At 41.0% G+C, this 20,486-nt stretch overlaps 1 protein-coding gene across 1 annotated transcript in view; it reads right to left on the reverse strand.

Annotated features, from left to right (window-relative positions):
• The window catches only part of MAN1C1 (mannosidase alpha class 1C member 1), a 139,096-nt gene that overhangs the window by 32,577 nt on the left and 86,033 nt on the right, over positions 1-20,486 (reverse strand). Inside the window, exons 6-9 of the mRNA XM_040337130.1 lie at positions 20,367-20,461; positions 6,770-6,893; positions 6,514-6,607; positions 2,179-2,294 (exon numbers count right to left, since the gene is read on the reverse strand). Coding sequence (XP_040193064.1) covers positions 2,179-2,294; positions 6,514-6,607; positions 6,770-6,893; positions 20,367-20,461 — 429 coding nt within the window. The remainder of the gene's footprint in view (positions 1-2,178; positions 2,295-6,513; positions 6,608-6,769; positions 6,894-20,366; positions 20,462-20,486) is intronic.

Here is a 20,486-nt window from a genome sequence, read left to right on the forward strand (position 1 = left end):
TGTTTCAGTTATGAATGAACACAGTGAGTGATTAGTACCAATCAGAAAAGAAAAGGGCCTGTAAAAGACATATTTACCAGCCTCTTTCCCCCGCTCTTCATTCTGAAATATGCCCCATAGCAGCCAGCAAAATAGGAAAGAAGGAAGGCCAGCAATGCTGGGGGGTAAGGGGGTGTGTGACACAGGAGCCCGGCAGCAGGGGGAATCTGCACCACACGGGGTGATTAGGGTGTGCCCAGGCACACCTGGCACACCCAGTGCGCATGCCTATGCGTGCAACCATGCTTTCCTGTGTATGGACAGCCTTAGTCCATTACATCTTCTCTTAGCATTTAAAAATCATTATAAGCACATTATCACTTCTCTAGTATCACACCCCAGACTACATGTGTTTGAAGCTGTGCAGCTTCATGCACCTCATAGGAAATTATTTAGGAAAGGCACACATTTTTAGCTTTTATAAAGATTAGAATGTATTGAAATAACGGCCCGTATCACCAAATCAAACCCAACACACAATGACAAATTTTTCTGGGCATGTGGTCAGTAAGGTGACGAAATCCATACTTTGTTGGTCTAACCCCCACCTGGTGGGATTTTGGTCGAGGGTCTTTGGACTCTTGTTTACCTTTTTTCACATACCTATCTGCAAAGACGCCAAATTGGCACTACTTCATTGTCCGATCCAGGCCTGTTTTCCTACTAACAGAAACTGGCCACCTGCTTAATTATTGCAGCCAAGTGCATGATTGCCAGGGCCTGGAAAAAAAACTGCTGTCTCATTTGCAGAGGTGAAGAGCATCCTGATGACCCTTATGATTAATGAAAAGATGACTAGTGTGGTCCCCGTGGTGGTCCTATGCTCTTCCAACCCTGCACCAGACCAGCTTGGGCCTTCCCTAGTAATGTCATCTGACCCCCAGCCTGGGGAAACTCTCCCTGCTCTTGCCTCCTCTTCCTCCCTCCCCCCCCTTTTGTTATGTTTTGTTTGTCCCCGCTTTTAGTGGATTTGTCCACCCCCTGTTCCCATTCTAGCCCCTGGACCTATTGGTCCAAGCACCCTTTGTTGTCCCCCCGGCCCTGGCAGAGAGGTCATTGTAGTTCAATACATTGTACTTATAACCACGTTCTGTTTGTGGCTTACCATGGTTTTGAATTGTACTCACTGTTTATATCCCCTGCGTGGGAATTTCATGGCTGTAGCTGCCTAATTATTTCAATAGAAATATTGTACCAGAAATTATTGAAATAACAGAATTATGGGACCACCTGCCACAAGAAACATGGGCCAATGTGGCTCAAACCCTGTGTATTGCAAATTCTATAATACCATACCTCCCAACTTCCTGAGATAAGAAAGAAGGAAACCTTTCTGAATATAGGCAAAACCCTACATGGGGTGTCACCCCTGCCACAGTATGACTGTATATCATGGAGTACACCAGTAGACTAAATGATTGGCTAAATTCTCAAGTATAATTTTTCACCACTACTTTATAATGAATTTTTTCAGAACTACAGATGCAAAAGGTTGGATAAAAGGTGTTATACAGTATAACATGTTTGGCATTAAATCGTACATTTTATACATTAGACCAAAAAGGAGAACAAATTTGATTGCAGAATATTTTAAAGGCATTTATCCAATAGAGTAAGAACCTGGACTGAGTATAGGATAGCCCTACAATGGTGTTTTTTAAACTGCCCAGAAATCACAGACCATCTTCCACCAATATGCCTTAGCATTTCAGCACAGCTTATCTTTCCTGATAGGTTACAGTATTTTTTGTGAAATTTTTCAAGATAGAATGTGAAGCATTACTGTAAATTTGGACCATGGCACTTCCTTCTAAGGCCGAAAGCTCTCACGCTAGGGACGAGGGGGGAAAGCATATACATTCTTAAAAAGAGGGGGTCATGGTCTTGTATGGGTAATAGAAAATCAGCAATATCAGTAATTATTGCGTAGCTCCAAAGTGTAAACTAATCCAAGTTTCAGTTCTTTGAAAATGTACGTGTATCTGTTGCTCTAGACATTTCTGCAGAATGTATCGTTAACTGGATAAAAATCATGACTCGCGGGACCGACCTTCTGGCACAACAAATATTGGGTTAACAGAAGATTGACCTACATAGTATAACGTATTTAGTTGACAAGACACAAAGCTTGTTTCATACCTCCACAGCTTCATAGTACATGCCCTTTGCTTCATTATCTTGTTTAGCTGACATCAGCCAAGACTTGATTAAGTATTCATAGAAGCTGTCACCAAGTCCTCCAAGAGACACATGATCTATAGTGGGAGAAGTGACACACAATTTGTAGAGAAAGGATGATAAAGAATTTAATCCGACATTTCATTTGTGCGCATGCAAATCTTGATGTTAAGTATCTATGCCAAGCACCTCTTAAATTCCAATTCCTTACCAGCATTGTCATTTAAAAATTGTCAGTTCATAATTAAGTGTTCTAACACAATGTCTTTTACATGCTAGCTCTGTGATGTTCAAAGAAAATTACATTAGGTTAAGTCTAAAGCTTCTAATTACATCTGACAAGTCACTATGGGCTTAGTGAATAGAAAGAGAAGCAAAAGAAAAATTTCCGTTCTACAGTTAGTGAAAATAATGAAATGTAAAAAATGGTTAGATATTAAAGTGAATCATAGTCAACTAAACCTCAGCTGACTATAGCAATGAAATGAGGCATACATTATATGCAAATTTATCTGCAAATGCCCTGAAGGTTGAGTCGGTTTCCTAATCTGGTCAAACATAATTTTTCTTTCTTCAGCCAACGGCTGAAAAAAGCTAACAAATGCCTCCATCCACCTCATTTGTGTGTCTGAACATTGTATTATGACAGGGGCATGCGATGCATTTTCCAACATTTGACAGAAGTCAATCAAACGAGCAGGGTCAGCAATATACCGATTGAAATTCAGCAGGTCCTTTCTGAACTGGCCGAATTTCAATCAGTGAATGGTCAGCTTAAAGTGATTGTAAATGCTTTTTATTTTCTTCATTAAAATAAGAAAAATAATGTATACTTCTAACACTCCTGGCTCCCACCTTCCAGCTGAGTGCCCCCAGAGAAAGCTGCTCTCTATAGGGGCACTTGTGTAAGCTCTCTCCCAAGCCCCACTCTGTGTGTCCATTGACCGCCCCCTGCTCCCTCCTCACTGGCTGTAATTAACAACAGCAGGAGTCAATGACTCCTACGGCTGTCTCTGAGCTGATGGGGAGGGAGAGAACCAAGAGAGCCGCTACTCTCGTGCACATCACTGGACCAAAATTGGGCTCAGGTAAGTATAAAGGGAGGACTTGAGGGGGAAGCTGCATGTAGAAAGTATTTTACCTTAAAGGTGTTGTAAAGGAAAACATTTTTTCCCCTAAATAGCGTCCTTTACCTTAGTGCAGTCCTCCTTCACTTACCTCATCCTTCCATTTTGCTTTTAAATGTCCTTATTTCTTCTGAGAAATGCTCACTTCCTGTTCTTCTGTCTGTAACTACACACAGTAATGCAAGGCTTTCTCCCTGGTGTGGAGAAAGCCTCTTAAAGGGGGCGAGCAGGAGTGTCAGGACACCCACTAACACACAGCTCCTTTCTCTATCTGCAAAGTAGAGAGCGTCCTGACCCTCCTGCTCGCCCCCTCCCCCTTCAATAGGCTTTCTCCACACCAGGGAGAAACCCTTACATTACTGTGTGTAGTTACAGACAGAAGAACAGGAAGTGAGGATTTCTCAGAAGAAATAAGGACATTTAAACGCAAAATGGAAGGATGAGGTAAGTGAAGGAGGACTGCACTAAGGTAAAGGAAGCTATTTAGGGAAAAAAATGTTTTACTTTTCAACCCCTTTAAAGTGTAAGATCACCTTTAAAAAATAAATAAAAAATAAGTGCACTGTTTTTGCAGGTAAGAAAATGTCCATTTATAATTTTTTCCCCGCCGGAAAACCTGTAAAGCATTGCACCTGCGATTAGCAGATTCCAGGAGCTATGCAGGACTCCTGTAGACTTGTCTGTGTATCTGTCTGCTCATACCTTGTATGGGCAGGCAGATACACACTGAAAGGAAGAGAGAATGAACTTCCAGAGTAATTAACAGTACCATGGTAGTTAATTGAAACTACAAGCCGCCAGCCACAAAAGCAGGTGGGGGGTGTGACAGACTCACCCGGGACATCCCTGTACCATCTTATGTCTAAAATCATCCTCTGTCCACTAGGGGCATAGGATGACTGAGCAATGATATCTTGGACTACCTGAGATGGGATTTTTTATGTAATTAATATCCACAATATATTCCAGGATATCTGTAAAGAACTATTTACTGTTTGTTGATTCTGAACTCAACGGGTTAATTGTAAGAGTGACTCATTCATCAAGTTGGGACACATACTGTTAGATGCTAATTGACCCTGCTATTGTGTGAAGATGTCCTGTGTTTACACTTATGATAATGTGTATTGTAGGGGTTATCACCTTGCAGGGTCCCAGATGTTGTATTGGCTGCATATGTCTGATGGGTGAGGAGGGTGCCCTGGAAGTGGTGCTGATCACCTGTGTGCTAGATCCACGCATTTTTCTGCAGCCATTTTTACTTGCTTGAATTTTTTTATCCATTGTGGGCGTGAATGGGGCCTTGTGTCAAAATTTTGCCTAAGGCCTCACAAAGCCTAGAGCCGCCTCTGCCTGCATATCATTCATATGGTCAGTTGACTTCAGGTATCCTTTGACCACACAATTTCCTGGAATACCTAGGCCCTGATGTCATGACAGGAGCATCTATAACCACTTGGCACCCAGAGTACGTCATATTACGTCCTGGGCTTTGCGGTGGTATATCTGAAAGATGCCTGCAGCTACAGGCATCATTCAGATATTGCCATTTTAGCCGGAAATTCCCTTCACCATAAGAACGATCATAGCGGCTGTTCCGCTGCTTGATCATTCTTACGGTCGGCGAAAGGGGATGCCCCCCGTCACCCTCCGGTGCTTCTACCGACTCACCGCTGCGATCGGTGAGCCAGAGACAGGATCCGCCGGCCCCAGATTGTGATCATAGAGATTTCCGGCAGACAAGATGGTCGCTGGAGTCTCTATGATGGTCGGAGGCCGGACACGATGTTATGATGTCACGCCCGGCCTCTGCATTCAAAAAAACTGCGCCACTTTGGCTGTAATCGTTTTTTTTTTTTAATATTTTAGGCTTCCCAGCCTAGTGGTGAGATGTGGGGTCTTTTTGACCCCATATCTCACTGTAAAGAGGTCCCGTCATGTCATATTCCTATTACAAGGGATGTTTACATTCCTTGTAATAGGAATAAAAGTGATCAGTTTTTTTTTTAAGTGCCAAAATAAAAAAAATGAAATAAAATGAACAATAACATTTTTTTTTTTAAAGTGCCCCTGTCCCGGTGTGTTAGTGCGCAGAAGCGAATGCATACGTAAGTCCCGCCCACATATGAAAACCACACGTGAGGTGTCGCCGCGAACGCTAGAGCGAGAGCAATAATTCTAGCCCTAGACCTCCTCTGTAACTCAAAACATCGAACCAGTAAAAAAAAAAATAAAGCGTCGCCTATGGGGATTTTTAAGTACCGAAGTTTGGCGCCCTTCCACGAGCGTGTGCAATTTTGAAGTGTGACATGTTAGGTATCTATTTACTCGGCATAACTTCATCTTTCACATTATGCAAAAACATTGGGCTAACTTTACTGTTTTGTGTTTTTTTTTTTAAAGCATGAAACAGTTTTTTTTCCAAAAAAAACATGTTTGAAAAATTGGGTCTAGGGTCTCTGCTAAAAAAAACATATATAGTGTTTGGGGGTTCTATGTAATTTTCTATCTAAAAAAGGATGATATTTACATGTAGGAGCGAAGTGTCAGAATTGGCCTGGGCTTCAAGTGGTTATTATAGCCATAGATGCCCACATAGATAAGGGGCACTCCGTCACCCTTATTATTTTTCTGACAGGACCCTGAAGGCTTTCCAGAAAAAAAATATAATCTGCTTTTAATGATCTTCAGACTGTGCATTGATTTTAATTAGTGGTCACTATAGAGGAGGAAGGAATGGTTGGGAAACTGGCTGGTTTTTCCACAGCACGTGTTTCATTTTTCTTTGCAATATTTTCTGAGGCGAACTTTAGTTCCACTTTAATAGGCATCCACAGCCCTTCTTTAAGTTTTATAGACACCTGTGGCTGCCTTGGTACTACTCATCCTGATTTGAAAATCTTTTCCTTTGGGTCACACGCTCACATGTTTACATTGTATTTTAAGGGTAGTCCTATGGAGAAATTGTACTCTATACTCCAACCCAGCAGTTACAATTTGACAACATTGCAGTTACACTTTTGATACTGAGGTTTGAAAGAAATGGTTTTGGGTATCATTCAAACATAAATTCATATCATACAAACCGCAAAGCTTTCTGGTGACAATTTTGACCAGTGCAAGAATTCTAATATGACATAGGCTAATTAAAATATAATTCTGTACATACGCTGAACCCAGCTGCCACTGACAGGGCTGAAATAATTAGGATACAATCCATGTGGTTTTTCTATTTTCTTCAAAGTTTTCCTGATGTTGTTCACCTGCAAGAAATATTGTGATTGGAAATGGTTTAAAGCTGGCAATTAATTACATCTTGTTGACAAGTAACTGGTATATCTTTACTATAAAGAAGTCTAATTTCTTCATTAATAGACATCGATCAATATAAATATGGCATAAGCATGAAAAACAGGACAAGTTACCTTCTCAATAAACACTGAATCTCCAGACAGCTCACTGAGTTTCAAGAATTCTAAGTGTAAGGTCCCAAATTCTGCTAAAATGCTGCTTCCTGCTGAGGCCCATCCCCAGCTCCAGTTTAATCCACTGAAATATAGAAGGGCTCATTTATTAAAGCTCAGCTGAAGGAAAAAAAACCTTATTGCACAGATAACAATTCATATAAGAAAACAGTTTCACTTGGAAAGCTATTTTCAATCTGTTCATTTAGTCCTGAGATTCACTCAAGCAGATGACACCATACCTCCCAACTTTTTGAGATGGGATCAAGGGACACATATTAGCAAAGGTATATAGGCATAGGATACACTCCCTGCCACGGCCCTTAACCACTTGCTTACTGGGCACATATACCCCCTTCCTGCCCAGGCGAAATTTCAGCTTTCGGCACTGTCACGCTTTGAATGACAATTGCGCGACGTGGCTCCCAAACAGAATTTACATCCTTTTATTTTCCACAAACAGAGCTTTATTTTGGTGGTATTTGATCACCTGTGCGGTTTTTATTTTTTGCGCTATAAACAAAAATAGTGAAAATTTTTTAAAAAAATTGACCGATTAGGTTGGTGCCATTGCCGGCAATTTGCGGGAAATACCGCCGTTTTGATATGCCAAATCGCATGTCAAAACGCACCAGTGTGAACCAGGGCTTAAAGTGGAGTTCCACCCATAAATATAACATTACATCAGTAGTTTTAAAAAAAATTCATTAGTCCTTTAAGAAATTTTTTTTTTAGATGCCTTCAAAGTGTTGTTGCTAGGCAGAATAGTTAATCTTCCCACTTCCTGCACCTAGGTGCTTAAGCTTCCTAACCTACACCGCACAGACTCCTGGGAATGTAGTGGGTGTAACTTTCCAGGAGTCTGTGCACTCCCCAGTCTCGAAGAATCATGTGACTTGGACAGTACAGGTGCTGAAACCTGATCTAAAACCTATTACACTGCTTATGCAGCACTGAGCATGTGCGAGATCTGCAAGGCTGAAATCCAGGAAGTCATACAGTCTGGCTTCATGATGCCCACACTTAAGATGGCCCCAGTCAATTTCTATTTTATAAAGTGTCTAAATGCTGTAACAACCTAACAAAACGGACCTTAGTTGACAGACTAACTTTACTAGAATACATTAAGCTTGTGTATTACAGGGGTATTTATATTTAAAAAGTGAAATTGTGGCCGGAACTCCGCTTTAAGGTATTTAATTAGTGAAGAAAAACTCTTCTTCAGCCTTTCCCCAAATACTCATTTCCCCGACTGGGCACTGCTGTTTTTTACTCTCACGTAGCATACAGAGGTGCCAGGCTTTCAATCTCCGCATGCACAGCACATCAGACACCTCTGGCCTTCCTTCACCCTATTTTGTTCTGGAGCAAAATAATCCAGTTCTGGGATTCTCACTCTTTTAAAAGCACGGTTACCAGGAGTATTGTTATTTAACCACTTGCCGACAGCCTCACATAAATATACGTTGGCAGAATGGCATGGGCAGGCAAAGCAACGTACCTGTATGTTGCCTTGAATCTGCCGTCTAGCCGGCGCATGCCCGCCGCAAGCTCCATAACCGTGCCCACAGAACCCAGCGGACTCGATGTCTGCCGGTGTCCTGCGATCATGGAGATGCCTATGTAAACAAGGCATTTCCCTGTTCTGCCTAGTGACAGGACACTGATCTACTGCTCCGTCATTGGGAGCAGTGATTGTAGCCCAGCCCCCTCACAGTTAGAATCACTCCCTAGGACACACCTAACCCCTTCCTTGCCCCCTAGTGGTTAACCCCTTCCCTGTCAGTGTCATTTACACAGTAATCAGTGCATTTTAATAGCACTGACCAACAAAAGAATGCTCTATTTGTGGGGAAAAAAGGTCGTCAATTTTGTTTGGGTTCAACGTCGCATGACCGCGCAATTGTCAGTTAAAGTGACGCAGTGCCTTATCTAAAGAAATGGCATGGTCATTGGACAGCCAATTCTTCCGGGGCTGAGGTGGTTAAAAAATAGGTACATTTTTCAAGCAGGGGTTTAGAGTTTTACCGATAACGCAGAGCGGCCCCAGTGTAAAAGGTGTCTTACAGTTGCAACGAAATTAGGAATATGGCTGTATTTTCTAGACATATTTTGTTTCGGAATTTAGTTTTTGTCCAAAAAATTAAATTTATTTAGTTACTCCTGAAATTTGTTTTTATTTTGTTTTGTTAAAAAATGCATTTGTCCGAAAATGAATTAATTAAGGTCGAATCTGTCATTGAAAGCTTAGGGTGTCTGTCAAATGTTCTAAGAAGATTTGATGGAGCAGCTAAACTGTACAACGCCGCAATCATACCTTTCCGTTCAAATGTTCCGCCTAAAAGCTTTAGAAGAATTCTAATGTTGTATGACATTAGTAATAATTATATTTATTAGGGCTGTGGAAATTAAAGCTTAATTCCTCGATTAATCGTTACATTTTTTGATCGATCAAAATTCTTTTGATCGGTACTAGTGGTGTAACGGATCGTAAAGAATCTGTGATCCGAACAGGTCACCATATGCGAATTGGCACACCACGTGATCAGGTTCTCTGCTGCTGCCTCGGCCATAGGAAAGGCCGCGGCTTTGGCCTAGCTCCCGGAGCGGCGGCCATCTTGGTCCACCCGACGGCGGCCTTGGTGAGCCTAGATCGGCGCGCTGACGTCATTACCCGGCCTCAAATGCTCGTGTTCGGCTGGCTTCTCTCGTAAGACTAAGCAAGCACTAATCTTCCTATACAGTGGGGGAGATGTGGACCATATTACAGTGGGGAGATGTCTGTGGATTACAGTGGGGAGATGTCTGTGGATTACAGTGGGGGAGATGTCTGTGGATTACAGTGGGGGAGATGTCTGTGGATATTACAGTGGGGGAGATGTCTGTGGATATTACAGTGGGGGAGATGTCTGTGGATATTACAGTGGGGGGAGATGTCTGTGGATATTACAGTGGGGGGAGATGTCTGTGGATATTACAGTGGGGGGAGATGTCTGTGGATATTACAGTGGGGGAGAGGTCTGTGGATATTACAGTGGGGAGATGTCTGTGGATATTACAGTGGGGGTGATTGTGGATATTACAGTGGGGGTGATTGTGGATATTACAGTGGGGGGAGATGTCTGTGGATATTACAGTAGGGAGATATCTGTGGATATTACAGTGGGGGGAGATGTCTGTGGATATTACAGTAGGGAGATATCTGTGGATATTACAGTGGGGGAGATGTCTGTGGATTACAGTGGGGAGATGTCTGTGGATTACAGTGGGGGAGATGTCTGTGGATATTACAGTGGGGGGAGATGTCTGTGGATATTACAGTGGGGGGAGATGTCTGTGGATATTACAGTGGGGGGAGATGTCTGTGGATATTACAGTGGGGGAGATGTCTGTGGATATTACAGTGGGGGAGATGTCTGTGTATATTACAGTGAGGAGATGTCTGTGGATATTACAGTGGGGGGATGTCTGTGGATATTACAGTGGGGGTGATTGTGGATATTACAGTGGGGGTGATTGTGGATATTACAGTGGGGGGAGATGTCTGTGGATATTACAGTAGGGAGATATCTGTGGATATTACAGTGGGGGAGATGTCTGTGGATATTACAGTGGGGGTGATTGTGGATATTACAGTGGGGGAGATGTCTGTGGATATTACAGTGGGGGAGATGTCTGTGGATATTACAGTGGGGGAGATGTCTGTGGATATTACAGTGGGGGAGATGTCTGTGGATATTACAGTGGGGAGATGTCTATGGATATTGCAGTGGGGTGATGTCTGTGGATATTACAGTGGGGGAGATGTCTGTGGATATTGCAGTGGGGGAGATGTCTGTGGATATTACAGTGGGGGAGATGTATGTGGACTATATATAGTGGTGATCCAAAAAATGTATGTGCGTTATAATTAATCGAAATTAGTCGAGCGATTAAAAAAAAATTGATTAATCGAACACGAAACCTTAAATCAGTAACAGCCCTAATATTTATTAATTATTATTACTAGTCAACCAACATTCGAATTCTTATATAGCCTATGTGAATTTTTCTTTGCAAAATAAATTTTCACTCAACTTCGTCAATGAGGTAAGGCTGACTTCAATCTTCCAATCATGTGTGGGCAAAAAATCAGTTTCTTATGTTTATTGCAGATATGACACATACAGAATAAGCGGATGGTTATAAATATATCAAAATGTTCCAGCATGTGCCTTGCGGCAATAAGCAATCAGAGTACACAAGAACAGTACATACGAGCAAACAAGCCTGTGTCTTGTATACCTCCCCCAACGATACAATGACTAAGAAAGCAATAACACAGTGCATAGGGTTGGTTAGTCATTTCCCCCGAGCAATACTCAATCTCTGATGGGAATCTGAATTATTGAAGGTGAGAGCAGATGTACTCCAACCCTCCCAAATGTTCTGATGCTTATATAGACAGTTTCTATTTTTGTATATTATCTTTTCATATGAAATTATTTAATTAACCAATGCAATCCACCGGTCCAGTATTGTTAAGCTAATAGCCATTCTCTTCAGTACTATGAAAAAACTATTTCAAGAAAATCCTAATGTATTGAGGCCACACCATCTTATCCAGGATTCAAAGGAGACATGTTTCTGGAGTCCAGGGTACTGCTAAGGACAATAGAGAGGTAAGCATTTCGACTACCTGGTTCCAGTCTGAGGATAACACCGGACATGACTAGATTAAGTGGCTGTGTACATCTTGTACAATTTGTTAAGGGTAAATGACCCTTTATTATTGGGGTTAAGTAGGTCTGATGAATGATATATAGTGGAGTGAGCTTATTATATTGACTGCCATTGCTACCAACAGATAAGAGGAATATACGTCCTCCCAATTTTCATCAGATATCAAGGGTATACAAGACAAACATTTCAACCTCACAGCCAGGGGTGGACTACCTACGCTAGTGTGCAGAAGATAAGCATGTATACCAGGCCTGTAGGGTCATAAGATGTAATGATCCTAACCAGGGGATAGTTAGAGATATGAATATTTTGACTACTAAACTATTTTAATGCATGTATTAATTGTTGATTTAATTAGTATAAGTACAGTGAGAGGTTATTTGAAGTTGTAAAAACAAGCATAAGGTTCTATTATAGCAGACAGTAGTGTATTTAGGCTTTGTGCTGCCCTAGGCCTGACTAAACTCGTGCAGCACCTAATTAAAATATGACCCACGCCTTCCTGTCAAGGCCACACCCCTTTCTGTTTAAGACCCGCCCTGAAATTTTCGCGTGGGGACACTTGTTCTGATGGCCTGCAGGGGGGGGGGGGTAATGGATAACCTTAATTTACATAGATGTCCTCTCACTTCCTGTTTAGCTATGGGGCAGGAAGTGAAGGGAAATCTCTGCAATGGAACAGGGATGGTAAAACAAACTGACAGGGGCTATAACCCTTCCTTACTCTATCCAAAATGAAAAAAAGTGTTGCCTATAGTTCTACTTTAAGCACAAATTTCTGATAATTTTATGGAGAGGACTAAGAAGATATAACCATGTCAATGGTGCAGCAGAAAACATAGCGCAGTGAGGAAGGTTTGTGGTCCAGGATGTTAGGACAGTCAAAATTAGAAGCAGAACCTCAACCCCCAACAGTTGCGAAATGCCAGCCGCCCGCACACTGGAAGCAGTACGGCCGCTTTATGGGGGCGCTAAACTAATTTGCTTCTCAGCCAAGTCCGTCCTATAAAACTGGCGGTACACTAATAGTGTAGCGCTAGCTGATGGGGATTCTTTCTGTGCTGCCCCCCTGCAAAGTGCTGCCCTAGACCTGGGCCTTGTTGGCCTAGGCCCAGGATACAGCACCGATGGCAGACATCAGGGAGACACACCCCTGGCATGTAAAGAAGTCTGGCCTTTTTTAAACTGTGGGAGGATAAAGTTATTCTACAAAGCCAGTGCTACTGGGAGATCAGAGTAGCATAACTTCCTAGCCTTCTCCCATACTGACCTAGCCAATTTCAACATGGGAAAATGAACTTGGGTAGGAGCTATTGTGAGTTTCCAAGTATATGAGGAGTTGATCTACTTTCAATATTATCATGAAGCATGCCTCTGCTTGTAATCAGGGCCAAGTGAGTGTGAACACAATTTCTAGTTTCCTTGGTACCATCACCCAACAGAGGCTAATGTGAATCCAGACTCCCAGAGGGAGTTAATGTACCATATACCCTGATGAGGCAAACTTAAGCACCATATTTTTCTGCACTCCTCTGGATGATCCAGAGGCCTACTTTACCTTCAATTTTCTAGGTATAGGCCACAACAAACAAACAAAAAGCAAGTTCAGTCCAGTGGTTTCTTTCTTTTTAACTGAAAGAAAAGCCTTTCTTCTTAGCAGCCTACATCTGGAACTGGATCCAAGGCTCCTAACTTCCCACAGGGGCCGACTCTCCTCTGTTTACTCCAAGTACCTGAACTCCACCCACAGTTACACCACAGTCCATGCTAGGGAAAAGAGAACCTTCTAATTGCCACATAAGGAACTACATAGAAGCAATTGTTTTTGTTTGTTTATTAGTTGTGTAATATAGTTACGTTTGTTTGGGTTGTTTTTTTGAGTGGTGTAATGTTGTAATGTTGGGTGGGGTAAAGAGATATAATGTTCATTTTTTTTTTGTAATTTGTGAAAAAAGATCAATAAAAAATTATTTGATTGAAAAAAAATAAGCCAGTTACATACTGATTATGGAATTGTAAGTAAAAGGGATTGTAAACCCTTGTTTTCCTATGCATTAAGGTGAAAAAAACACTTTTCTGTGTCTGGCCTCGAAGCCCCCGTTTTACTTACCTGAGCCCTCGAATTTCCGTGGGTGAGATCCCGCATCGCTTTCCCCACGTCTTGTCGGCTCTTCATTGGATAGATTGATAGCAGTGCAGCCATTGGCTCCCACTGCTGTCAATCAAATCTGAGGACGCTATGTACACCGAGTGTATTACACGGGAGCGTGCCTGCAAGTAACCCCCTTGGGAGAGAGCTTCCCAGAGGGGGTTAGCTATTGCAGGGAGTAGCCACAAGAGCCGCAGTGGGACCGAAGAAGACGATCGGGGGGCCACTCTGTGCAAAACTAACTGCACAGTGGAGGTAAGTATGACATGTCTGTTATTTAAAAAAAAAAAAAATGTAACCTTTAGTACCACTTTAACATCAGTTACCGTATTTAAATGCTAAAATAGAGGTACAATTGGATTCGGCCTGCTTCATCTTTGGGTCTCTGCAGGGTATCAAGTTTCAGATTGCGCTTTGTGTTAAACCAGATGAAGTTTGAGAAGTGTGAGTTCAGATCTGTGAAGAAGAATTTAGGTTTGGGCAAAGGCATGCATGATTCAATGTATAATGTATCATTTTTATTATGTTGATCCTGCTGGCAACAGAGAAGGGTAGCCACACCCAAACCAACAATTTATGTTTGACATGTAAGATGGGATCTATGCTAGTGGCATTGGCTTTGGCGGGATCTAGTTTCTTTAACTCTCCTTGCACATGGTTGGGTATCCTTTGCCAAGTGATTTTTGCTTTGTTTTATGTCATTAACTAAGATAAGCTTTGAAAATGAAAATGCTTTACTCCTTTAGTAGATAAGGATAAATGTGTTAAACTGAAACAGGAATATTCAATATTCCTTATAGATATTCTGCATGGTTTTCATTTGTTGAGTGGCATGCTTTGTATTGGCTGCTTTTCACTGATTGCAGCTATATAACTTTTATCCCTTGGTACTTTGTTGAAAGTTTTCTCCACATTCTTGTTTGCACTGACACATTGGATGAAATGTCCTGCAGAGCTGTTCCATTGACTACCCAGAATGTGAAAGTTATCAAAGGGGACCCCCAATTAAATTTTAGTTTTCACTAGTTCAGTCTTGTTATAACAGTTTTGAAGTAAGGAATGTAATGTGGTAAGGTCAGAAAGATAGTGGTATGCAGAAAAGTAGCAGCATAAACAAATGTAACCAGTATATATAGAAGTGATTACCTTAAAACTACTATAGTTATTACCATAACGACTAAATCAATAAATTATTATAGACCCGTACTACACGGGTGCTCAAGTGACATCCCCTCTGTACAGTAAACATAGGCATCACTCGATCCTGCACCTCCACCACTCAAGAGTAGCCTTGTATTTTCTTCAACGAATTTTAGCATATAGAGGGGAAGTCGCTTGAGTACCTGTTGAAAGAGGACACCACTTACTGTATGTAGCCTGGGCTACAACAGTGAATAACAGCTTCATCACCAGCCACATGGATGTGGCATCTGGTTAATTACTTTGAGCCAGGCTGGACCAAAGTGCATATTTAAAGAGATTTTAAAGGTAAAAAAAATAAAAATAAAAACATCTCTATACTTACATGCTCTGTGCTATGGAATTGCACTCCTGGCCCCCACGGGAAGCAGCTTTCCATGGGGACACTTGTGTGTGCTTGCTCCCAAGCCCTGCATAGATTGACACAGACAGCGGGACCCCCACACCCTCATCACTTGCTTTGATTGACAGCACTGAAATCCAATGGTTCCTGGTTCCCCCAGCAAAGCCAGCATGACCCAGAAGTGAGAGGAAAGGAGAGTTGCAGACATGCACAGTGCTGGATCAAATGAAGGGCTCAGATAAGTAGAAGGGGGGGGGTGAGGGGGGGATGCTGTTGCCTAAACATTTGTTATCTTAATACAAGGAATGCATTAAGGTAAAAAATGTTTAGGCTTCAGAACCACTTTAATTTCATTCTTGGAGTACCTTATGCTCTAAAACCGTAGCAACCAAGGAGAGAAAAATTACACAGGATTCAAAGAGGAAAGGGAAAGACACATTTTTCTTTGAAGGTAACCACATGGCAAATTTCTTGCTGTCATTAGAGCTAATGGGTTGCCACATAGCTATTTGTATATTGCTTCTATGGCTTGTCGATTTCTTTAATCTTTCTGTCTACTTCATGCAAATTCTGATTATAATTTTCTTTCATTGCCTCTCTCTCTCTGTTTCTGCTGGTGGCTCACTGATATATGGCATTACTTCTTATTATCCTTGTTACAATTTGTGTTTTTGTGTATGCTGAAAAATCTGCAGTAATTACACAGACACATCTGAAAATAGTCGTTCTAGGAAGGAAGTCTGCTGCTTCTGAAACTAATGAGGTGTTGTCACAAAACTAAGCTGATGAGGTGTCACAAAACTTGTGCATGCAGAACATCATTGTCAGATCAGCCTGCGTTAGGAACATTGTGCAATGATAGATTTACCCAGAGCAATTCTGAATCTGAATGTGAAACAGTATCTGCAAAAGTGTCTTATGACTTAAAGGAATAGTATAAAAGCCTCGTACACACGACCGGTTTTTGGCTCGTCGAGTTTCTCGACAGTTTCCTCGACGAAAATGTACACATGACCGGTTTCCTCTGCAAAAAAATCTCCCAGCAAGTTTCGAGGCCTTACAGTTTTGAGGCACTAAATTATTTCTTAACGTTTACAATTTTTTAAAAATTATATTTGATGTACTTTTTTTTTCCTTGTCAAAGTATCTTTATTGCGTTGATAAAGAATTGTACAAGCATAGTGAAGAGAACAAGTTACAAGGAGAAGAAACTCTAACAAACATAGTCATTGTACATTGCAAAAGTCACTTATTTCAGTCATCCTAACAATGTATACAGTAGCAATAGTGACTGAATAACTGGCTACCTAGGTTCACTTTGCATTACTTCTTTTAGGTACTTTTTTTTTCTATTTGTATACATTTTACTTACAGATAAACATTAAGTGCAGGGTGCACAAAAAAAAACTGTTTTCTAAATAAAAAACACAGAAGCTGTTTGCCTTCAAACAATCTTTCTGGACATGCACCCAATCTAAAAAGAGCAGGTGGGAAGGGGGAATAAGGGGGATTAACTACTTTCACAGTTACCCATAATAGATGGGTAACTGTGAAAAGACTATAATTCCTCATAAACATGATTACTATGCAATATTTCATATTTACCTGAGAGGAAATTTTTTTTTTTTACAAACGTTTAATTACAATGTTTTTTTTCTAGTCTGTTTCTAAACTGGAATTAGACCACACAGAAGGGAAATGTAAAATAATCTACCTAGGCTAAATAAGAATATGCATATTGTAGTGCTGTTCAGCTAGTTAATGAAAGATAACTAAAGTGTTAGGTACAAAGACAAACCTCAAAACACAATCCCAAAGGTTTAACCAAATGACTACTGAAAGTTTGAAGTCTTAAATAGTCAGAAACTAAGCTCATGTAATCTGGTCATACACTGTACAACCATTTAGTTCCTAAAGCCTAGCACACACGCTGAGATTATCGGACGAATAATTGTCCATTTTTTTGCATGCTAGACTCCATATTGAAAATACAGAGGTTACAAACTTAAGAAAATTCTCGTACGACAGAATACAAATTTGGAAGTGATGTCATGTGTTGTAGTGTATTTGTATTGTATTTTCACATGAAAACTGTACTGATTACGAAAATCTTATGATCTGGTACCATACTGGAAAACATTTAGCGTTTGTCCCTTCAAAAAATTTAGAACAAAAGCTGTGTACTAAAGATCACATTATCGTACAATCACTTTGAAAGCGGTATTTTTCATGCGATTTTCAGATCGTGTGTACGGGTCTTAAAGCGGGGGTTCACCCTTAGAGGGCACTTTTCCCCCTTAGATGGATGCTCGTTTTTACTAGGGGAATCGGCTATTTATTTTAAAATATGTGCAGTACTTACCCGTTTACGAGATGCATCCTCTCCGTCGCTTCCGGGTATGGGCTTCGGGAATGGGCGTTCCTTCTTGATTGACAGTCTTCCGAGAGGCTTCCGACGGTCGCATCCATCGCGTCACGATTTTCCGAAAGAAGCCGAACGTCGGTGCGCAGGCGCAGTATAGAGCCGCACCGACGTTCGGCTTCTTTCGGCTACGAGTGACGCGATGGATGCGACCGTCGGAAGCCTCTCGGAAGAATGTCAATCAAGAAGGAACGCCCGCTCCCGAAGACCCATACCCGGAAGCGACGGAAGAAGATGCAGCTCGAAAACGGGTAAGTACAGCTCATATTTTAATACAAATAGCCGATTCCCCTAGACCGAACGAGCAGGAAGCTAAGGGGAGAAAAAAAAAATATTTATAAATGGGTGAACTCCCGCTTTAAGGAACCAGGCAAAACTAGCTCAGTGGGTGGCCCTTTTGGCCTTCTCCTACCAGACATCCCTCAAATAAAAAATTATAGGAATATTTGGCAAACAAAAAGCAACTGCATTCAATCAGATGCAGCAGCAGTTTTCATGTATTTTCAGGTTGTTTTTTTGGGTTTCAGAGTAGTTTTTGGGCAATCTGTGTAGTGTGAATGGAGGAATCTCTGGCTAAACTATCAGTATATAACCAGAATTAGAGTTGAAAGGAAAGCTTGTTTTTTCCATTGTATATGGTTGTACTTTACTGCTTTTAATTGGTATATATTATTGTTTCCTCTAGGGTTTAAACAGGGGTGACTGGAAATAGATGTACCATAATAAGGGTGCTTTAAGTCCAGGGGCTGTTGCTGATACTGGTTATCATGTAGGAGAGTAATCTGCAAAAGCACTAGTTTAAAAGACAGGCTCAATTCACTAAGCTATGATAGCCTTTATGATAGCCTTTATTTGTTCATTATTTATTTATGATTTTTGAGCAATGAGAGCTAATTGGAACTGAAAAAAAAACAGTAATTTTGAAAATGATCATCATACCAAAAAACACATACTTCATAGTTTAGTAATTTGAGCATAATGCACATTCATTTGCCCCTCTGTTTTTAACAGAAAGACACAAGAGAGTGTTGTAGGAAATAGAGGAAATTAAGAAAAGCAGAACAGTAGTTGTTAAAAGAAAGAGAAAAGGAAGTTCAGGGAAGGTTTAAGGGACACTGAGATAGTCGGGGATCTGTCCTGAATCTCACCTGCAGAAATATGTCTGCATGGCCACAGGTAGAAATATGAACGGCCAATTTTGGAGGTAATTTTGGTCATGTCCTGCTGGGTGTGTATAACCTATCCAGGGTCCAGTTATTAATGAATGATTCCCTGAAAGTGTTTTTAACCTCTCAAAAAATGTATGGTTAGGAATTTCCAGACTTAGTTGTAGTTTGCTTTGTTGCACTAAATACTGTATGTGAAGCGTGAGTGAACACTCTTTGTTTAATACACCAATGTTTAAGGTAGCATGGTGAGATGAGTGGCGATGAGAGGACATTGAGGAGAGTGGAGACACACATTTTGGCATTATTATGCATGCCTATATTGACCCGTACAGTGTTTGGGTCAAAGCAGGTAAAAAAAATTAACAAGGTACGCCAGACTAAGTGCAGCATATGGCAAACAATTTATTTAAAAGTAAAGAAAGCCAAATGGCTACTCACACAATAAAAGTGAGAATCAGGCAAATGTAGATGGCAGTAGTGAAATCCCTGGTCACTGTAAGGTCAGAGAGGCCTGGGAACCAGAATCGAAAGTGCGTACCAGCATGGAACACAAGCTCGAAAAAGGCTTGACATTTGGACATGTCAGATAACGTGTTTCAAAGCTTCCGCTTTTTCCTCAGATCTCAAAGCATCTAGTAAGTCTCAGTGTGCTAAAGGGGAATGTGTGGAATCACAGAAGAGCACTGTCTGAAGAGCACCGTTTTTGCATGATTAGGAGTGGGGCACAGTTCGAGAATCTTGGATAGATCACTATCAACACTGTTGGACTGTTTTATAGACAATTTAGTGGTTATTATTTTTGGTTTGCATTACATGCTTTTTAATACTTAGAAATTGTTGGTCTATATTGTGTAAGATACCCCTATATCAGGGATACACATTAATACCTAGCGCACATACACTATTATACATTTGGTTCATAGACCTGTGTACTAGCACTAGTGATTTTATGGTATTGCAGCAGGGGTATTATAGCTGTTTATAGACACATGCTTGGCGCAGTGATTTTGGTTAACAGCATGCTAAGAGGCTCTTGTATGAGCTTTCTAAAGAGGAGATGTGGAGTAATCCTTTCATTATACGTGCCCAAGACTTTGCATACTGTTCCCTCTTCCATTAAGATCGTATGAGAGTTTAATATTTGAGTTTCTGACAGGGCTGTGGAGTCGGAGGAAATTTTGGGTACCTGGAGTCGGAGGAAATTTTGGATACCTGGAGTCGGAGTCAGCAAACAATGCACCGATTCCAACTCCGACTCCTACTAAATTTAGATTGTCGAAACATTTAGGAGTCGAAACATTCAACTACCGACTCCACAGCCCTGGTTTCTGAATGTGGTGATGGAATAAAGAGAAGAGATCAGGCCAGGTGTGTGCAGGTCTGAGTTACATTGACATTTAAATTCAGTGAGGTTTGGTATGTGATTTTTTTTATTTTATTTTTTACAAGATTCTATGTAATGACTGCTGGTGGTTTAATTTCATAGTGACTTTAAAAACATAAAATAAAATAGTACTTTAATAAGCCAGTCTAGTAACAGACATCTTTCTTACTTTCCAAGGTTGATAATACCACGTGGAATCCCAGTAGGTGTGCTAAATGCTGGTAAAAGTTTCTTCCCAAGGCCTATTGCTTTTTCTCTAAAAACCTGAAAACAAGCAAACAATATACAC

This window comes from Rana temporaria, chromosome 2, assembly GCF_905171775.1.
Source record: "Rana temporaria chromosome 2, aRanTem1.1, whole genome shotgun sequence".
NCBI classification, from domain to species: domain Eukaryota; kingdom Metazoa; phylum Chordata; class Amphibia; order Anura; family Ranidae; genus Rana; species Rana temporaria.